We start from the raw sequence: 22970 nt of genomic DNA on the forward strand, positions 1-22970 counted from the left end.
GATAGGTTTTTGATTAGTCAGGGTGATAAAGTTTAAGTCGGGGAATAAGGCAAGACAACAGGGTTGAGAGGGATAATAAATCAGCCATGATAGAATGGCGGAGCAGAGTCAATGGGCCAAATGACTTAATTCTGCTCCTATGTCATGGTCGTAAGATCTATATTCCCTCCACTTATTGCATATGCATGTACCTATCTAAAAGCCTTCTGAACGCCGCTATTATATCTTCTTCCACTACCATCCCTGTGTAGAAAAAACTTGCCCAGACAATCCCTTTAGTCTTTCTTCTTCTCAATCTTTGTCCTGTTGTATTTGACTTAAAACTTTGCACTCTAGTATTCTATACTCTGCTCATGGACAAGTAATGCTCATGTAATGAATATCCGTGTTACTTGATAAAAGGTTTACCAGATAAATGGCTCACATCAACCTCAAAGGACAACCTCCCTTCTTTTTGGAGCTGGTAAACTATTTGAATCTGCAGTCAATATCCACCACAAAGAAGCCCTAAACCTTTAACTTTTAGTTGAAAGCTGGTAACTTTCTCATTGAACTCAGAAACACTCTATGTGGTTGGTCATTCATCAAAAAGAAACTGTCTTTTCATTTTCAAAAGAGTAACAAATTAAATGTAACCCCAAAATATTTTGTGCATTACTCACCCACAGTCATCGATTCTGGGACAGCAGCTGCGGGCAGGAGACCAGGAACGCTGGCCTGAAGAGGAGGACTGACTTCAGTACTGTGTGAGGCAAACAATACAGTACATCAGGAAACAACATTTACCTTAGCATCAAGAGTATTCAGTAAAAGAAGCCACTGTGGCCTCTGTGAAAATTTATTTCATACTGTATAGCTTGGCATGATGGATAGCAACTAGAATATTTCGGAAAAGGAAATCAACCACCAAAGCAACAGTCAATGAGAAATACAATAAATATTACCTGTACTGAAATTGGGATCCTTTCTGGGCAAGTTCAACAGCAAGTGTGGCATTTTCATGTTCATCACAGTATACCAAGTTATCAGAAGTGCCATCTGCAATAGAATATTGCTTAAATAATTTAGCTACACAAGTTAATTACGGTAGGTACAGAGAAAATACAAATAGCTCCACTCATGACAATCCATTTCCTTCAACGAAGTAATTTTCTCAATTTACACAGATCCACTTATTATGTACTGGCAGACTTTGAGAAAAAAAAACTTGCTGGGTACTTGTTATTATGCACAGCCTTTCAGTGTGAGCAATAATTTTAAAGATAGTTTAATCATGACAGTACACAAATCTTATAAATTCAGAACTGAAAATGTCATATGCATTTCATCATATCATTTTCAAAAAGCACTGACTACCAGCCATAACTCTGATCAAACCTGCTTAATTTGCAGTGCTAGCTACCATCTATAATCAGCTTCAGGGATTAGTTACACAAATATCATCGCACATTAACACAAAACTCAAATCCACTGTATTGAAATATTTTCACTTTGCTATTTTCAAGACAATTTACATGCTCAATTTCAGCATGAAATTACAATTTTGGCTGAAAAACAGATTAACTGCATTGGACCTAGATCTCACATTTATAAATAAAATGATGATTAAATATAAAATTGGAATTTGCTTATTATTGTCACATATAGGAAGGTAATGTGTGGCATTCAAGACTGGCAATCCAGAACCCTTCAGGTAATCGAGGTACAACCTACAGAAGGCCATCATGAGAACGAAAAAGCAGTTACATATGAAGCTAGGATACAATCAGATGCACAATGCCTTTGCTGGTGTTTACATGCCATTACCTTTTATAAAGCAAAACTTAACAGTATAAATCACAGTGATGCTTCATTCCCCGATGACCTCAACACCTTTTATGCATGTTGAAAAGAAGGATAAAACTACACCTGTGCAAACCTCTGGCAACTTCATGAACTCTGTCTTGGAGGTCTTCAAGATGGTGAACCCTCACAAGGCATCAAACGTTTATGCCATTCCTGGCAGGCTACGAAAACTTGTGCTGACTAATTGGCTGTGGTGGTCAAAGACATCTTCAAGCTCTCACTGCTACGGTCTGAGGTTACCACCAGCTTCAAAAGGACATTAATCATACTGTTACCCAAGAAGAAATGCCTCAATAACAGTCACCTGTTAGCACTCAGATCTACTGAGATGAGCAGCTTTGGGAGGTTGGCAGTAACTAGGATTAACTCTTGACTAAACAAGAACCTGGATCTGCTGCAATTTGCCTACCGCCACAACGTGTACAACAGATGCAATCCCAATGGCTCTCCACTCTGCTTTGGAACACCTGGACAACAGCAATATATATGTCAGACTCTGCAGTTAAAAGCTCAGTGTTCATGACCATCATCCCCTCACTTTCATTGAGGGGTCAGCAGTGGAAAGGGTAAGCAGCTTCAAGTTCCTTGGTACCAACATCTCAGATACTCTATCCTGGGGCCAACACATTGCTGCAATCACAAAGAAGGCATGGCAGAAGCTATACCATGAGAAGTTTGAGGAGATATGGTATGGCACCAGAGATTCTAGCAAATTTCCACAGATGTAGAATGGAGAGCATTCTGACATATTGCATCACAGCCTGGTTTGGAGGCTCCAGTGCAAAGGATCAAAAGAGTCTGCAGAGGGTGTAGACTCAGCCAGCTCCATCACAGACACAACCCACCCCACCATTACGGGCATCTACGAAAGGCGGTACATCATGAAGGCAGTAACCAACATTAAAGACCTCCACCATCCAGGACATGCCCTCTTCTCCTTCTCTTCCACTACCTTCCAAAAGGTGGTACAAGAGCCTGAAAACCTCTTCCCAACATTTTAGAAACAGCTTCTTTCCCTCCACCATCAGATTTCTGAACGTCCAGGGACCCAGAAACACTACCTCACTATTCCTCTTTTGCACTATTTATTTTTTGTAACTTCTAGCAATACCTTATGCCTAACATTGTACTGCTGTCACAAAATAATGAATTTCCCAACATGCCACTGATAATAAACCGGATTCTGAAAAGTGTAGCTTGCATGTTTTTCATACAGATCAATTCATTACAAAGAACATCAAGGTAGTACAAGGTAAGACAATAACAGATGCAGAATAAAGTGTAACAGGTACAAAGAAAATACAAAGTAGATGGACAATAAGGGGCAAAGTCCTAACTAACCAGGATATGAGGTCAAGTCTATCTTATTGTACTAGGGAAATATTCAAATGTCAATTAACAGCAGGGTAGAACCTGCCCTTGAGCATGCTAGTACATACAAACCCCATTTCCGGAAAAGTTGGGATATTTTCCAAAATGCAATAAAAACAAAAATCTGTGATATGTTAATTCACGTGAACCTTTATTTAACTGACAAAAGTACAAAGAAAAGATTTTCAATAGTTTTACTGACCAACTTATTTTGCACAAATTTATACACAAATTTAGAATTTGATGGCTGCAACACACTCAACAAAAGTTGGGACAGAGGCATGTTTACCATTGTGTTACATCACCTTTCCTTTTAATAACACTTTTTAATCGTTTTGGAACTGAGGATACTAATTGTAGTAGATTTGCAATTGGAAATTTTGTCCATTCTTGCTTGATTTAAGATTTCAGCTGCCCAACAGTCCGTGGTCTCCGTTGTCTGATTCTCCTCTTCATGATGCACCATACATTTTCAATAGGAGATAGATCTGGACTGGCAGCAGGCCAGTCAAGCACACACACTCTGTGTCTACAAAGCCACGCTGTTGTAGCCCATGCAGAATGTGGTCTGACATTGTCCTGCTGAAATAAGCATGGACGTCCCAGGAAGAGACGTCGCCTTGATGGCAACATATGTCTCTCTAAAATCCTAATATACGCCTCAGAGTCAATGGTACCTTCACATACATACAACTCACCCATGCGTGGGCACTGATGCACCCCCATACCATCACAGATGCTGGCTTTTGCACCTTTCGCTGATAACAATCAGGATGGTTGTTTTCATCTTTGGCACGGAGAACTCGACGCCCGTTTTTTTCAAAAACTAGCTGAAATGTGGACTCATCTGACCACAGCACACCGTTCCACAGTCTTTCGGTCCATCTGAGATGAGCTCGGGCCCAGAGAACTCATCAGCGTTTCTGCATAGAGTTGATGTATGGCTTCCTCCTTACGTAATACAGTTTCAAGTTGCATTTCTGGATGCAGTAACGGACTGTGTTAAGTGACAATGATTTTCCGAAGTACTCCCGAGCCCAGGTGACTATAATTGTCACAGTAGCATGATGGTTTCTTAGGCAGTGCCACCTGAGGGCTCGAAGATCACGCGCATTCAACAGTGGTTTCCGACCTTGCCCTTTACGCACTGAGATGTCTCTGAATTCTCTGAATCTTTTCACAATATTATGTACTGTAGATGTTGAAAGACTTAAATTCTCTGCAATCTTGCGTTGGGAAATGTTCCTTTTGAACTGACTAACAATTCTCTCATGAATTTTGGCACAAAGGGGTGAGCCACGACCCATCCTTGCTTACAAAGACTGAACCTTTGATGGACGCTACTTTTATACCCAGTCATGATACCTCACCTGCTACCAATTAGCCTGCTTAATGTGGAGTCTTCCAAACCAGTGTTACTTGAATATTCTGTGCACTTTTCAATCTTATTTTAACTCTGTCCCAACTTTTGTTGAGTGTGTTGCAGCCATCAAATTCTAAATTTGTGTATATTTACAAAATACAATTAAGTTGGTCAGTAAAACTATTGAAAATCTTTTCTTTGTACTTTTGTCAGGGCTCACGTGAATTAACATATCACAGATTTTTGTTTTTATTGCATTTTGGAAAATATCCCAACTTCTCTGGAAATGGGGTTTGTATTTTCAAGTCTTTGTATCTTCTGCCTAATGGCAGAGGGGAGGAGAGAGAATATCTCGGGTGGGTGAGATCTTTGATTATGCTGAGGCAGTGAGAAGTACAGACAGAGTTCATGGAAGGAGGCTGGATTACGTGACGTGCTGAGTTATGTCCACCATTCTCTGCAGTTTTTTGTGGTCATCAGCAGAACAGTTGGCACATCAAACAGTGATGCATTCGTATAGAATGCCTTTTATGCTGCTTTGATAAATTGGCAAGTGTTGGCAGAAGCATGCCAAATTTCTTTAGCCTCTTGACGATGTACAGGAGTTGGCGAGCTTTTTTGGCCATGGCATCTACGTGGTTGGACTGGGACAGGCCACTGGTGAAATTCACTTCTACAAGCTTAAAATGTTCTGAGAGTAGAAACTCTATCAAAGTTTGTTGATTATCACACAAGATCCTGTCAATAACTAGATTGAGATTTTAAAAGAATCAAAGAACGGACGCAATGAGTCAATCATGGTTCCAAAGTGAGCTATCAGTTTAGGTACTGGATCAGAAGATTTGCTGTAGGTCCATGATATATTGAGCAACAAATATTGTTGTATATCACTCTGCTGCATTGTTGGACACGACAGCATACTTTAGTCGTGCTGTGATTCGCCAGACTGACCTACTGAAGAACAGATTACACATTTAATTGAATGGGGTTTTCACACCTAGATATGAAATGGGGGAAAAATAATTTTCTACTTTAATTTTTACTTTAATACTATATTTCTGAACAGTAACAGCTTTTATCTACTGCGATTTTAATAGTCTTGAATACCTCATCAGGAAGCAAAGAAAAACTGAAACAAATTTCTGCTAACTTTGACAGGACAGCTCTACCCCAAATTCTCATATCTAGTCCAAGGTTCTTACAGTCAACCCACAGAAGTGCACTGCCATCATCTTACTCACCACTGACACCTCACTTTTCTCCACTGGACACTCAACTGGCCCCCCACTTCGGGCAATGGAGATTCCACTTACGAGCCAAACCAGCTCAATTCAAATCGCTGTTAATTTTCTTAATATTATTCTCTGATGAAATTTTAACAAGAAATTTATTCCGGCTTGAAAGTTCTGAACTTGCAGATTTTCACTCTATATAATAATTAAGCCTTTGTTAAGAAAACTATTCTTTATTTGACATTTTACATGTTAAAACACTTCAGTTCAAATTAATGAATGCTTTACCATTGAACTTGAATAAGGAGGAAAAAGAAAATCGTACTGTAATTTGCCCTGATCTAGCTTAGTTTCAGTTTATTTGATAAAGATATCCATAAAGAAGACTCTCAAAGCAGACAAAATAATGAGAATGAAAGGGAAACACGTGGAGAAAAAATCTGTTCTTCAAAAGAGGTCAATGATGCATTATAAAAAGAAAAATGGGATGCAATGCCCAATTTTGAATAGGTGATCATACTTTAATGAAGCACCAGAGGGAGCTAGCGGCTAATAAAGAATCATCATCAATCACTGTGTTTTCATCGCTTACCAGACTGAGAGCAGGAACCAACTGCAATGACTGGAAAAAGGATGTCAGAACTGTCATTGTCATTCAGAACTTGTAACGTATTCCAGCTGGACATTTGTGAAATGGAGATATTTTCCACAAGTGGTCTGAAGGATTGAAAAACATGACAAAATGTTATATGCAAATAAGCAAACAATATATTTTGAAAAATTGCAAATCATCTTCCACGGCATCAATCTTTCTCTCTTTCTCTCTCCTGCAATAGTTTGCTCACTTTTCACTCAAATTCTTTCACATGTGTATGCTTCAGCATTTATTTTGAATCTGATTCCTGACATTCAATGCGCAGGATACTTTTTAACTGAGAGAAACAGATCTATTACATAATCAAACAACTTCATTACTTTTACTACCTCAAGATGTTCTATTAATTAATTTTAAAGGATTACTGATTCACATAAATTAAAAAGTTACAAATTTCCAAGCAAGTTACAGAATAAAATTATAACAACATGGAAGACCAGAGAATTTTTTCCATATGTCTGAACATAAATATTCAAATTCTAAATCTCAGATTCAATCTCAGTCAGATTAGGAACTAAAATCTCAACAATTAAAATTCTGATCTAAAATGATACAACAGCACCAAAATATTTACATTTCATAACTTAAAGTTTGATAACTACTTTCATTCAGAAGGAATAAACATCTGGTGAAAGAACTCCACCAATTAAATAATTTGACCACTTTGTACTGTATCTTCCAATAATTTACTGAATGAAATTATTCGTTAATCTGCTGCTACTGGGATGTATTAGAATTATTTTACCACCTTAAAAATGCATGTTAAATTTTGTTTAAATCTAACCTGGAATATTTCCCACAACTCAATATATTTAAGGGCTCTAACAGATGACAAAACATGGGCAAAATATACATTAAATGTTATTTTATTTTAATGTTGAACCATAATACTTCCCATTTTTGCTATCATATGTAAAAATCCTTTCAAGGATGGTGAAAAAATGTAGAGTACCTATTGCTAGTAGCCATCATAGTTAAATTAAAAGAAAATCAATTTGAATACAAAGTCTGGCATTTTACTGCACAGAGCTTTAAGTTCTTTTCATTTAATCTTTCAAATTCTAGTCAGCAGGACAATAATGAATAAATGGCATAAACTTATTGATTTTAATGCCATTCACAATTATTAAAGAGAAAATATCAGCAAAATAAATTAAAAATATTACTTTTGTTTGTATTCATTCAGGTGAATGTGGTCATCACCAGGAGGTTTAATAAAACACAGGTCAGCACTGTAGCGTAGTGATTAGTGCAACATTTTACAATAGCCAGCTGTAAGATTGAGGTTTTATATACTGTTGTCTGTACATTCTCCCCATGACCACGTGGGTTTCCTCTGGGTATTCCGGTTTCCTCCCACATTCCAAAGATGTAAGGTTAGAGTTGGTGAGTAATTACCATAGTATGTCAGCCCCAAAAGTGTGGCAACCAACATAACCTTCTCTTATTTGATTTGATGCAAAACAATACATTTCACTGTGTTTCACTGATGTACATGTGACAAATAAAGCTAATCTAAAAACATCTATTTAATATTCATTGCCATTGCCTCTGATTCAAAGAGGCAGGGATAGGTGACTGTCATTGGTGCCTCTGGAGTTGCATACAAGACAGATCAGTAAAGGAAGGCAAATTTCCTCCCCTGGAGGTAATGAGTGAAACAGAATTTTTTTTTAACATCAATCCACTGCTTTCATTCATGCCACTGCCCTTTTTAATTCTAGATTAATTTAATTAAAATTTGACAGCAATCATGATCAATTTGAATTCATTCTTAGAATAATGGTCCACACTTATTGATACTGTTCCAGTGACTGGACTATTGCATTATGGTACCTCATAATACCCAACTGCTACAATACAACTGTATCTGAAATGATTTATGGATACCACGTGCTAAAATTGAACAAGCTGAGTTTTCTCTGAACAGTTATCTTACCATCAGCAATCTGACATTTCAAATGTGATTTGTGCAACAGAGAAGAGATAGACAAAATGTCTAGGCTATTAATGTGAAAGGTTAAACTTCTGATGATAGATACTTAGTCTTGGCTTTTAAAAAGTCAAATTTTTATCTATGTGTTTAACGTTTAGAATATTTGCATACTCACAATATTATGAAGTTAAAGAATTATAGGCTTATTATCAGGGCATGACAATGGGGTTTCAGTGAGATGTGAAATATAGATCTGCACCCAGAAGAAACAGCATCAGAATATGGAAATCCAGTGGGGTATCAGTTCTTCAAGCTTGTCCACCACTCAATCAGATCTAGTCGATATGAAGCTCTACATTTATCTGTTTTTACTTGATAAGCTTAATTAAATGTTTTCAAATGTTGCCCCTAAATACTAAAATAGTTTCTTTATTCCAAACTTTAAATTGTTTCTCTCCATTAATTATTTTAAATTGTTTATCTTAAACATCTCAATCGCATAACTCCTCAATTTTCCATAACAAAGAGATATAATGGAAATAATATTTATAATTCAACTCTTTAAAGTTTTGTACTATTCTATGGAATTTGCACTGGACCCAATATAGAAATACATTGTTTTTGATATGGCGTGCCAAGAATGAAAAACTCAACAAGCAAACTAACCACAGCTCCCTTCTACAAGACTTACTGTGCCGATCAGCTTAATTTTACTGATGACCTTGGATTTCTTCATCTTATTCAACAGTACCACTTAGCATTAAAATCAAACAACTGAGGCAAAAAAAAATCCTGCCAAATGCAATACATTTGATCTATCCACAATTTCCACTTTCCATACCCAACACAATTCCTGGTGCATGTTTAAATATTTATTTTACATTTTAAATGCAGGAAACTTTGGCATCACTTTGTCTGTACCTGACAGCCAACCCCATCTATGCCTTTCAATTTTTAAAAACCTCTATCAAGTCTCCCTTTATCCTCCACCACTCTAAGCATAACAACCCGAATTTGTCCCACCTGTCCTTATAACTCATACCCTTTAATCCAGTCAGTCACCTGCTAACCAGCCTCTGCGCCTTTTCCACAATCTCCACATTAAAGGCGGAGACGAATTGGCATACAAGAGGGAGATTGAAGATCTGCTTCAATGGTGCCACAACTACCATCTTTCACTGAACATCAGTAAAACCGAAGAGCAGATTACCAACTACAGGAGGACAAAACCAAAGCTCCATTAGCCACTGTTCATTAGGGAATTCGAGGTGTAGAGGGTCAATAACTTTAAATTATGTGGCATTTCTGCATCAGAGGATCTGTCCTAGGACCAGCACAAAGGCAGCACAAAGGCAGCACAATTCTACTTTCTAGAATTTTGCACAGATTCAGTATGTCATCTGAAACTTTTGACGAGCCTCTGTAGATGAACAGTGGAGAGCATCCTGACTGGTGTTTCTTTATAAAGCCATGATAAAACCAATGCCCAAAAATGAAAAATCCTACAAAGGTGGTGGATGCAGCCCAGTCCACCACAGGAAAAGTCTTCCTCACCATTGAGCACAGGAGAGATGCCACAAGAAAACAGATCTATCATCAAGGACCCCTACCATCCAGCTCATACTCTCTTCTCACTGCTGCTATCATGAAGGGGGTACAGGAGTCTTGGGTCACACACCACCAGATTCAGGAATAATTATATTTCAATTATCAGGCTCCTGAACGAGTGTGGAAAACTTTACTCATCTCAACTCTGAACTGATTTTCACAACTTATCTACTCACTTTCAAGGACACACAACTCATATTTTCAGTAATATAGGAAATCAGGTTTATGAATAGCCTGATTTAAACTTAAGACATTAGACAAAAGGAGATGGAACATACTTTAGTGACAAAGTTTGTGCCATGGACTAAGCAAGTTGGCTGATCTACCCTCTGATTAACTGACAGAAACTGTGACTTACCTAAGTTTGGATGTCAGACAATCCTACTGATATGACAAGAGGAAAAGTAATGTTAAGGCAGATAAACAGACACTGAACACAAAGTACACTGCAGATGCTGTGGTCAAAGCAACACGTACAACACGCTGGAGGAGCTCAGCAGGTCAGGCAGCATCCATGGAAACGAGCAGTCGACTTTTTGGGCTGAGACCCTTCGTCAGGACTGAAGGGGGAAGGGGCAGGGGCCCTATAAAGAAGGTGGGGGGGGTGGACTGATAGGTGCCAGGTGAAAAACCAATCAGAGGGAAGATCAAGGGGTGGGGGAGGGGAAGCAGGGAGCGGATAGGCAGGAAGGGTGAAGGAGGAATGTAAGGGGAAAGCACTGTGTAGTAGAAGGCGGCAGAATCATAAAAGAGGTGATAGGCAGCTGGAAGAGGAGGCAGAGTGAAACTGGAATGGGGGAAGGGAGAGGGAGGGAATTACTGGAAGTTGGAGAATTCGATGTTCATGCCAAGGGGCTGGAGACTACCCAGACGGTATAGGAGGTGTTCCTCCTCCAACCTGAGTTTGGCCTCATCATGGCAGTAGAGGAGGCCATGTATGGACATATCCGAATGGGAATGTGAAGCAGAGTTGAAGTGGATGGCAACCGGGAGGTCCTGTCTATTGTGACGGACGGAGCAGAGGTGCTCGACGAAGCGGTCCCCCAATCTGCATCGGGTCTCGCCGATGTAGAGGAGGCCGCACTGGGAGCACCAGATGCAATAGATGACCCCAGCAGACTCACAAGTGAAGTGTTGCCTCACCTGGAAGGACTGTTTGGGGCCCTGAATGGTGGTAAGAGAGGAGGTGTAGGGACAGGTGTAGCACTTATGCTTGCAGGGGTAAGTGCCAAGTGGGAGATCCGTGGGGAGGGACTTATGGACCAGGGAGTCGTGGAGGGAACAATCCCTGCGGAAAGCAGAGAGGGGTAGAGAGGGAAAGATGTGCTTAGTGGTGGGGTCCTGTTGAAGGTGGCAGAAGTTACGGAGGATAACATGCTGCATCCGGAGGCTGGTGGGTGGTAGGTGAGGACAAGGGGAACAAGGTCCCTGTTGTGGTGACGGGAGGATGGGGTAAGGGCCGAAGTGCAGAAAATGGAGGAGATGTGGGTGAGGGCATCATTGATGACGGCAGAAGGGAAACCACGATCCTTAAAGAAAGAGGACATTTGAGATGTCCTGGAACGGAAAGCCTCATCCTGGGAGCAGATGCGGCAGAGACGGAGGAACTGGGAATAGGGAATAGCATTTTTGCATTTGGCAGGGTGGGAAGAGGAAAAGTCGAGATAGTTATGAGAGTCAGTGGGTTTATAGAAGATGTCAGTTGACAGTCTGTCTCCAGAGATGGAGACCAAGAGATCGAGAAAGGGGAGAGAAGTGTCCGAGATGGACCAAGTGAATTTGAGGGCTGGGTGAAAGTAAACAGACACTGAAGATTTTCAATTTATATACAGTAGATATAAAAAGTATTCAGCCTCCTTGGAAGTTTTCATGTTTTATTGTTTTGCAACATTGAATCACAGTGGATTGAATTTCTTGGCACTGATCAACAGAAAAAGACTCTTCTCTGTCAAAGTGAAAACAGATCTCCACAAAGTGATCTAAATTAATTACAAATATAAAACACAATAATTGATTGCACAAGTATTCACCCCCCCCCCCCCCCCCACCATTCAATATGACACACCAACTCACTGGTGCAGCCAATTGGTTTTAGCGGTCACATAATTAGTTAAATGGAGATCTGTTTTTGGAGACCCGTGTGTAGTTTCAAGGCATTTCAATTGATTGTAGTAAAATACACCTGTAGCTAAAAGGTCCAACTGCTGGTGAGGCAGTATCCTGGCAAAAACTACACCATGAAGACAAAAGAACACTCCCAGCAACTCCGTGAAAAGGTTATTGAAAAGCACAGGTCAGGAATTGGATAAGAAAATTTCCAAGTTATTGAATATCCCTGACAGTACAGTTAAGTCAATCATCAAGAAATGGAAAGAATATGTCACAGCTGTAAATTTGCTTTGAGTAGGCCATCCTCAAAAACTGAGTGACTGCGTAAGAAGACTGAGCCAAACACTGCACATCATTGAAAATATACTATCCCCACCATGAAGCAATGAGGTAGCTGAATCATGCTGTGGGGATGCTTCACTGCAGCAGGCCCTGGAAAGTTTATGAAAGTAGGGGGTCAAATGAACGCAGCAAAATACAAGGAAATCCTGGAGGAAAACTTGATTCAGTCTGCAAGAGTACTGCGACTTGGGAGAAGATCAGTTTACCAGCAAGATAAAGCATAAAGCTAAAACTAAACAAGAATGGCTTAAAAACAACAAATTTAATGTCCTGGAGTGGCCAAGTCAGAGTCCAGGCCTCAATCCAATTGAGAATTTGTGGCTGGACTTGAAAAGAGCCGTTCACTCACGATCCCCGTGCGATCTGACACAGCTTGAACAGTTTTGTGAAGAATAGGGGAAAACTGTAGTCCCCAGATTAACAAAACTGATAGGGACCTATCCATACAGACTCAAGAGTGTAACTACTGCCAAAGGTGCATCTACTAAATACTGACTTGAAGGGGGTAAATATGCAGTAAGTTATTTTGTATTTTATATTTCTAATTAATTTAGTTCACTTTGTAGAGATCTGCTTTCACTTTGACACAAAAGAGTCTGTTTTTATTGATTAGTATCAAAAAAGCCAAATTAAATCCACTGTGATTCAATGTTGTCAGACAATAAAACATGAGAACTTCCAACTGGGTCAGTACCTACATCAATACATATACAATAATTTACCAAAATATACACATCTAAAAGATCACCCCCAGTTTCCTATGCTCCAAGGAATAAAATCCGAACATCAGTCCTGCTGAAGGGTTCAGCCTGAAATGTCAACTGTTCATTCCTCTCCATAGATACAGCTTAACCTGCTGAGTTCCTCAGGCACTTTGTGTATGTTACTCTGGATTTCAAGCATCTGCGGAATCTCTTGTGATTGATTAGGGCTTATCAGCATGGCTTTCTGTGTGGGAGATCATGATTAATGAACTTGATGATGTAACTAAGAAAGTCACTGAGGGCAGGGCAATAGGCATAGTTTATATGGACTTCAGCAAGTCCTCCATAGGCTGCTCTGGAAGGTTAAATTGTAAAAAAAATCCAGAGGAAGATAGCTAAATGTAAACACAGCAACACACAAAAAATGCTGCAGGAACTCAGGTCAGGCAGCATCCATGGAAATAAGCAAACAGTAGATGTTTCGGGCCAAGACCCTTCTTCAGGACTGGAAAGGAAGAGAAAGATTCCAGAATAAAAAGGTGGGGGGAGGGCAGGGAACTAGCTAATTGATAGGTGAAGCCAGGTGGGTAAGAAAGGCAAATGGCTGGAGAGGAAGGAATCTTTAAGGAGAGAAGAGTAGACCACAGGAGAAAGGAAAGGGCAGGCACTGGGGTGGGGGGTGACGGGAGTAATTGGCAGGTGAGAAGAGTTAAGAGGCCAGAGTAGGAAATAGAAAAGAGGGAAGAGGGAAAGGAATTTATTTTACTGGAAGGAAAAATAGATATTCATGCCATCAGGTTGGAAGGTAACCAGACAGAATATAAAGTGTTGTGCCTCCACCCTGAGGATGGTCTCATGGTGACACAAGAGGAAGCCATGGACTGATATATCAGAACAGGAATTGCAATTAAAATGTTTGGCCACCAGGAAGTTCCACTTTTGGCAGATGGAGCAGAGGTGCTCAACGAAGTGGTCCCCCAATTTACAACGGATCTCACCAATGTAGAGGAGGCCGCATTGGGAGCACCAAATACAATAGATTCACAGATGAAGTGTTGGATATACAATTGGTTTGTTGGTAGAAAGCAAAGCGTGATAGTGGAAGTTTTTTTTCCTCAGACTGGAGGCGTATAACTCATGGTGTGCCACAGGGATCAGTGTTCGACCAATTGTTGTTTAGCACCGATATCAATGATTAGGCTGCACTATACAAGACGTGATTAATAGATTTGTAAATGATACTGAAATTGGTGGTATAGTGATTAATGAAGGAGGTTATCAAAAATTAGAGGGTTCTTGATCAATTGAGTAAATGGATCCAGGAGTGGCAAATACAGATTAATTCAGATAAGTATGAGGGTAATTTCTATCAGAAATAATCATTTATTAACTTGTTATTTAGAAAGATTTCAAAAATAAATACCAGTCCAAATCTATACACTGGTACCCCACTTAGCACTTCCTCACAAAGAACTGATCAACCAGTGGGGGAGGGGAATCACAGAAGGAAATCAGTTAATTAAAATTGCCAACTTGACAAATACTTCTAGACTGCTTGGCCACTGAGAGCCCACTATATTAATGGTGCTAAACCAATGAACGCCCAGTACATGTTGACCCCTTTTAGAGCTGATTTTATGAGCATTCTTGTTCCCAAGTGCAAGTGAATATCAATGTATGACCAGAAAGATGCTGGAGACAGGGAATTGTAGACAAGATTAAAATGTCTATTGGAGGAATGAGGCAGGTACAAGTGTGAATGAATTACACAAAGGAGGTAATGGTAAAGAATGGCCAACTACCTAAGGCATTGACCTTCAAGGGCACGAAGATCACCTGTGACTTAAAAGGAATGTTGCATTTTAGATCATAATACCTTAAGAGAAAACCATTTATGTGGCTTTTAGAATGCAATTGAAGGTTACAGCCCAGCACACAAAATAAATGACCATTTGGGAAGACAGAAAAGAGAATGAAGACAACATCACCTGTGTCCATGGGGCTCCAGAGACCAAAGGTTTTGAACTGTTCATCAACTATTAGCTGTGGTCAAGTAGAGAATTTTGTACCAATGAACCATCGGCCATTTACCCAAACCGATGATTGCTGATGATTTTCCCTTGACCACAATCTGTCCAATTTCAGACTCTTAACAGGAATAACTTCATGTTGGAACCCAAAAAAATCTCACAAAACAAGCTCCACAAGTCTGAGAAATTAAAATAGTCTGAGAACAAATACCTGTATTGCAAACCTACAAACATGGATGAACCATACTGTGAAACCTAAAATATCCAAATACTAATCCATGTTTGTTTTATCCATGTCAGTATTAATTGACAGTTTTAATTGACAAAAATTTTGGGGCGGGGGGGAGAAAGAGAAAAAAAAACTTTTGTAAGTAATCTACAAATTCAAATACAAGATAGCTGGAAAATTGCTTGGCAGAGTGGGCCCCCAAATCTCAAACAATATTACTGAAAACAGCATAGAAGTACATCTTTAATCAAAGGTGACTTATGAATTAAGTTTTGAAAAAGAAGCAGAATCATTGCTGATTTGTGTGGATAACTGGTAAAAAAAAAAGCCATAATTTTAATTACTCACTGTTCAGAAAGAAGTCTGTCCTCCTCATTATCTTTACTTTGATACATGTGCTCCACATCCACATCTTCATCATCATCATCATCTTCGTCATCAATACTTTTCATATCCAGTTTCTTGTGACCAACATCACCATTTAGACACACATCTGCAATCTTCAGGATATTGTTGCTATATTCTTCTCCATTGCAATCTGCTTTTTTGTATACATCTGGAGTAAATCTATCTAAAATGACAGCTGAAGAAACTGATGAAGATTTTTCTGAATTTTCTTCAGAACTTTCTATTGTTACGTCTGAATGCTTCACCTGCTCAGAGCCAAGTTCAGCCTCTTCACTGTCACCATCAAAAGAAATTATATTTGGCACCATTTTCTTTTTCTTCTTTTCTCTTCTGCTTTTTCCATCTATCAGTGGAGAAAAATGAAATTAAGTCATTGTCACATTTTACTAGAGCATATTTGGTATGTTAGTTTAACAAAAATTGACATTTTTTTTTATTTGAAAAAACCAAGACTTAAGAAACTAATCTAAAAATGTAATAAATGCAAGGCACTTTGATACTGCACATCAACAAGTAACTGAAAAACCTGCAATGTAAGCCATGCTGTCCAGATTCCATAGCTCTACTCCCACAGATGCGAAGGAGTTATCTCACATTTGTGTCTGTCTGCACCCCAGAGTCCAGTTACATGGGCGGTTAAATGACTGGATCTCAAGTCATGTTGAAGGAATCTCAACTCCAAAATGACCCTGACAGCTGGTATAGCTGGGGATTCAACTCTGCTAGCTGTGAAAATTGTCAGTGTTTCTTGGTAGTTTTAAATTATCTGACATTGAAGCATGTGAAAATTATTCAAATTCAATCAGGTTATAAATTTTAAAAATTATTTCAAATTGTTAAGACACCTCCTGGAATAAGTAATTCAAAACATTAAACAAAAGCAATATATTTTTTTTAATACAGTAAATTAATTTAACCTTTTACCTCCTACAATCAGAGCTGAAATCTCTGGAGTTCTGAACCCTATGTCAGGTCTGATTTGGCACGTGATGAAAGAGGTGATGTTCCAGAATTAATCTGGATAATTCCAGAAAGACTGTCTCACACCACTGGATTCAATGGAGAATTCTGCAGTAAAGCCAACTGGCAAAGTCTTGCTATAAAATTTATCACAAAGTCACACACTTCTGTCTTTCACAGCATGCACTGAGATTTGGGACTCACTTCAGTTTTAATAATTGAACACATCACAGTTCCAACTTAAAACACAAACAAAAATCAGCACAATCTAACCCAATATGTTTAATATATTTTAAACAAGCATTTGATTCTTACAGCTCCTGTTCACTTTCAGAATTAGTGTACTATGCATTTCTTCCTCTAATTTCCTTTCTTTTTCAATCTTTTTACTGAATTTTTCAAAAACAGATACATAACAGTCATAATAGTACAAACGGAATGAGATTACATTGTTGGCAGTTAACACATGAATAAAAACTATAGATAACAACATATAATAGACCTCCCAAACCCAAGATATAAACAGGATACCAGAAAAAAATAAAAAGATAGAAAAAAACCCAAATTGTAAAAACAAAAAACAAAAACAAAATAAACTAAATACAACTAAACCTAAACTAAAAAAAAAATCAAACAACAACACACACAAAATGCTGGTAGAACACAGCAGGCCAGGCAGCATCTATAGGGAGAAGCGCTGTCCATTCCATTTACAAGGATAAGTGCCAGGAGGGAGATCGGTGGGAAGGGATGGGGGGGGGCGGAAGTTACGGAGAACTTTGTGGCTATTCCACAAAGCCAACAAAAAGGCAGGCATAACTGGGACCCATCTGCCCTCACCCCATCCACCTGCCACCCCACTCAGGATTGGGTTCCCCTTGTCCTTACCTACCACCCCACCAGCCTCCAGGTCCAACGTATAATTCTCCGTAACTTCTGCCACCTCCAACGGGATCCCACTACCAAACACATTTTTCCCTCCCCCCCCTTCTTTCTGCTTTTCGCAGGGATCGCTCCCTACGCGACTCCCTTGTCCACTCGTCCCCCCCCCATCCCTTCCCACCGATCTCCCTCCTGGCACTTATCCTTGTAAACGGAACAAGTGCTACACCTGCCCTTACACTTCCTCCCTCGCTACCATTCAGGGCCCCAGACAGTCCTTCCAGGTGAGGCGACACTTCACCTGTGAGTCGGCTGGTGTGGTATACTGCGTTCGGTGCTCCCGGTGTGGCCTTTTATATATTGGTGAGACCCGACGCAGACTGGGAGACCATTTCGCTGAACACCTACGCTCGGTCCGCCAGAAAAAGCAGGATCTCCCAGTGGCCACACATTTTAATTCCACGTCCCATTCCCATTCTGATATGTCTATCCATGGCCTCCTCTATTGTCAAAATGAATCCAAACTCAGGTTGGAGGAACAACACCTTATAATACCGGCTGGCAACCTGATGGCATGAACATTGACTTCTCTAACTTCCGTTAATGCCCCTCCTCCTACCCCATCCCTGACATATTTAGTTGTTTGCCTGTTCTCCATCTCTGGTGCTCCCCCCACCCCCTTCTTTCTCCCAAGGCCTCCCGTCCCATGATCCTTTCCCTTCTCCAGCTCTGTTTCGCCAATCATCTTTCCAGCTCTTAGCTTCATCCCACCCCCTCCGGTCGTCTCCTATCATTTTGCATTTCCCCTCCCCCCACTACTTTCAAATCTCTTACTATCTTTCCTTTCGGTTAGTCCTGACGAAGGGTCTCGGCCCGAAACGTCAACAGCGCTTCTCCCTATAGATGCTGCCTGGCCTGTTGTGTTCTACCAGCATTTTGTGTGTGTTGTTGTTTGAATTTCCAGCATCTACAGATTTCCTCGTGTTTGCACTAAAAAAATCAAGCTGGGCTATTCTATTACATCAAAAATATATATTATTAGTGTCATCAACTCCGCTCCTCCACTCAAATTAATGAATAATATAAAGGAATCGGAAAAGGACAAATTACATTCTGTGAAAGTAATGAATAAAAGGCCTCCAAGTTTCTTCAAATTTAACCGAGGAATCAAAGGTATCACTTCTAATTTTTTCTCACATATAAATCCGATTTGTGATCAATGTCACTCTGAGGTAGCCTCTCTGACTCATATGCTTTGGTCTTGCCCTCTTTTGGAAAAATTTTGGAAAGATATTTTTGATACATTCTCTACAGTTTTGCACATTGATTCACACTGATTTATAACCTCACCCTGTCACTGCAATTTTTGGCTTACCAATGATTGATCTGCCCTCTTCAGCTCGGCGGATGATTGCATTTGCTACTTTAATCGCTAGAAGATCTATTTTATTGAATTGGAAAGAAATAAATCCTCCAACTACATCTCAATGGTTTTCTCAAACCATATCCTGTTTAAATTTAGAAAAAATTCTTTCTCAATTTCCATGGTGGGCTTTTAGTTTTTCCTTATTTTTTTCTTGTCCCCTAATCATTGCCAATAGTCAGTCCATGGGCAGGTAATAATTTTCCTCAACCCAGATCAAATAGACTCCGATGTACCACAAACTCTTAAGACCAATACAAGGATTACAATGTGGATATTTTTGGTCAAAATAAACAACAGCTCCAATAGCAGTTTGTATCTTGGTGGAAGAATATATGCCCAAAGCAGCCTTATGAAACCAACTGACACTAAGCCATATACAAGGCAAATATCGTGAATGACGACTGTAAGCTTACTTTAAAAGCTAGGTTTTAAGAAAGATAGAAAGGTAGAGAACTAGACCAAAATATATTCATTTTTAAGACTACATACAAAATATCTCTGCATTCTTCCAACCCAAATTTCATTTATTTAAGATTCTGCCCAATTACATTTCTCCCAGAAATACATTAAACAGTTTAAGACTACCAAAAGGGAAGATGCATTTCTGAAGAAAACGTCGTTCTTCTCTTGTTCTACTCTTGTTTTAACAGTAACAACTCCTCAAATTTTCAAACTGTTGCATCTCTTTAGAAAACTAGGTTATATGTGAATTAGAAATCTATACACATGAAAATTATTTGAAAATGTGTTTTACATAAGCATTCTAGATTGATAAGATCAAGAGATAAAATTTACTCTACATACTTTAAGCTCCAGAAAACTCAAAAGCAAAATTTAAAAAAAAAAGTTTTCATCAAAAACAAAAGAGCATCAAACCACAAAAGCCAAAAATAGGCCCATTTTTTCTTTTTCTACAATTAAACAAGATTGTGACTGATCTTTTACTTTAGTTCTATTCTCTTACAATACTGCATTCTTTGTTTACCATACTATTTAAAAATCTCAAATTTCTGTATATACTCAGCAGCTGAGTTTCCACAGCCCTCTTCCAGAGAGAATTCCAAAGACTGATCAGTTTATGTGTGAAGAAATTTCTCACCTCTGCCCAAAATGGCCCATCACTTGTTTCAAAACAACATCTCGGAGAAGCAACACTCTTTATCTACACTGTCAAGTTCATTAAGTATTTTGTGATTCAATGGATATCAGCTCTCTTTCTTCTAAACTCCAGAGAGTAATGGCCCAGAAAGTTCAATCTATCATGATGTGACAAACCCCAGTCCCAGAAATCAAAAGTAAAGAAACATAATGTTGTAGCTGCTATATGACCGTGAACTGATAAAATTCCAGAAAGATATCTTCACTCATGTACTCAAACCCTCTTCCTGCAAGAGCCAACATATCATCACACTTTTGCCTTCCCACTTGCTTGAGGTACCTGCACTTCAACTTTCACAATTTCATGTAGGCGTGACTCAGTAAGAGCAAGAGCAAAGGAAAGCAAGATGGCGGCACAACGCAGTTTGCAGTGGCCTCTCCGGAGTTGATATTTATTATTTGTTAAGCGGGGTGCCGTGCACAATCCTAATCTGATGAAAAATGGACATGGGAGCACGGAGGAACATCTGGAAATCTCCAGGAAGGCCTTCTTCGTTGCTGCTGCTGTTGTGAGGTCTGGGTCTCTGCTGAGAAGAACAGGCTTCCAGTCCTCGGGGTCACGTTGCCGGTGGCCATTGGCGGGGGCGTCGTAGTGTGCTCGGCAGAGGATGGGGCTCAAGGAGGCTGTGCCAGAGGGGATGGTCGGAGGCTCAGAGATTCGATGGACTTGGAGTCTGATGCGGTCAGGGCACTTTCACCGTGTGCTGCGTCTGCGAGGCTGGGTCCGACGGAGCTTTTATCGTGTGCTGCATCTGCGAGGCTGAGTCCGGCGGCACCTTGGAAGTCCATAGTGGGGGTATTCCCTTCTGCCACCTGCGTGGGATGACGAGTCTATCAGGACCCTGAGGACTTGTGGAAACTGTATGGTGGTTTCTTTCAAACTTACAGTCTTTTAACATCTTTGGACTATTTTTACTGTGCCCATGGTCTGTTTTTTTTTATCAATTATGGTATTGTCTGCACTGTTGTAACTATATGTTACTATAACTACGTGGTTTTGTGTAGGTCTTGCAGCTTTAGTTTTTGGTTTGTTGGGTGGTAGAGATGGTCTCCTGACTTGGTGTGTTTGGATAGTCTTGTTTTGTCTGGTGGATTTAGAGCTCCTTTCCGGGTTACGCGCTAAGATGGTAGCACCATATCAATACGCAGCAGCCTCTCTTGACTCTGGATTTGGGGATTTCCAAACGTTATGTGGATTTTCTGGTGTAGTCTGTTTTGTCATGTGCTTTTGTGATATCATTCTGGAGGAATGTTATCTCATTTTTTAACTGCATTGCATTTGTGGTTTCTAAATGACAATAAACTGAAACTGAACTGCACTGAGTAGTGGGACTCTTGCCACTGAAATAGCTTCCCGCTTATTTCAAGTCTTTCTCCAAAACCTGAACAAGTAATCACACTTTGAAGTTGATTTATTACAGTGAAGGAGGTGGCACCTTTGGAACAACATGTTATAGTTTGGACCCATCAACCTTTCTCAAATGGTTTTGAAAGGTCTCATGATATACTCGGAATAGCAAAGTACTGCAAGCATGTTAGCCAACATTTATCCTTCACTACAAAAAAAATCAGACTAACTAGATACCTTTTGTTTATGTGTGGGTTCATGTCATGAGTAGATGCAATGCTCCAGAATCAGATTTATCATCACCGACCTATGCCATGAAATTTGCTGTTTTGCAGCAACAGTACATTGCAATACAGTTGCAACTGAGGCAGCCATTTATTTAAGACAACTCTTAAAGAACAAAAACTATATTAAGAAAATAGTTAGGGTTCCCTTTGTTTATTTAGGACACTATGTCGCTTAGTTTGGGCAGGAAACTGTTGCAGAACAGTTTCTAACTAGCATCAGTGCACTTGTGTGGCCATTAGACACTACACCGTGCTTAAAGCGATCAGTTTTTAAATACCGTATACTCCGGGGTATAAGCCGACCTCCCAATTTCAAGGTTAAAAAAGTGACTTTTTCATGTTACCTTTGTATAAGCCGACCCCTTTTGTAGAGGTTTTTGACTTAACCAGAAATGATCACAAGTTCTCACATGCCAGTGCTCAGCTTTGCCGAATCCGGACCCTGGAAATTTTGTGAACTAGTACCTGCTAAGAAAACAGGCCTACACATTGTAGAGCGTTATAGGCGAATTCTTAATAAATAAATCAGGGAGAGAAATTTTGGATCAGGTTTCCAATGGAAAAGAATCCTCTGAAGTGTAACCCCCGTGAAACCATTTAGCGCCCATCATAATCTCATTAAAACATAACACGGGGATCAGTACGTGTACTCAGTATTGAGTTTGCAACCACCATGTACAAAAGATTAAAACAAATGCAATACGATGTTGGCTTCAAGCTGAAGGTTGTTGATTTTGCTAAAGGAACGAATAATTCTGAAGCTGCTATGAAGTTTAGTGTAAACGAGAGAGAGTGAGAGAGTGGAGAAAGGCAGAGGACATGCTGAGAGAAATGGCAAAGACGAAATGTGCAAACTGCGGGAAAACATGCCAGTGGCCAGAACTGGAAGAAAATGTTTTAGAGTGGGTGAATCACCAGTGATCATCTGGATACATTGTTACCAGAGAAATGATTCAAGTTCAAGTGTTGAAATGGGACGAAAAACACCGTGAGGTCAGCGAAAATTTCAAAGCTACACAAAGTTGGTAGCTTTGTTATCACCCGATTTATGAATAGATGTGATCTTGTGTTGAGGCA

General features: G+C 39.7%; 1 protein-coding gene across 3 annotated transcripts in view; it reads right to left on the reverse strand.

The window, feature by feature from the left end:
- Positions 1 to 22970, reverse strand: part of snx29 (sorting nexin 29) — a 542857-nt gene that overhangs the window by 446921 nt on the left and 72966 nt on the right. For all 3 annotated transcript variants that reach the window (XM_073060488.1, XM_073060489.1, XM_073060490.1), the window contains exons 8-11: positions 15773 to 16175; positions 6404 to 6528; positions 945 to 1038; positions 663 to 742 (exon numbers count right to left, since the gene is read on the reverse strand). In XM_073060488.1, coding sequence (XP_072916589.1) covers positions 663 to 742; positions 945 to 1038; positions 6404 to 6528; positions 15773 to 16175 — 702 coding nt within the window. The remainder of the gene's footprint in view (positions 1 to 662; positions 743 to 944; positions 1039 to 6403; positions 6529 to 15772; positions 16176 to 22970) is intronic.

This window comes from Hemitrygon akajei, chromosome 11, assembly GCF_048418815.1.
Source record: "Hemitrygon akajei chromosome 11, sHemAka1.3, whole genome shotgun sequence".
NCBI classification, from domain to species: domain Eukaryota; kingdom Metazoa; phylum Chordata; class Chondrichthyes; order Myliobatiformes; family Dasyatidae; genus Hemitrygon; species Hemitrygon akajei.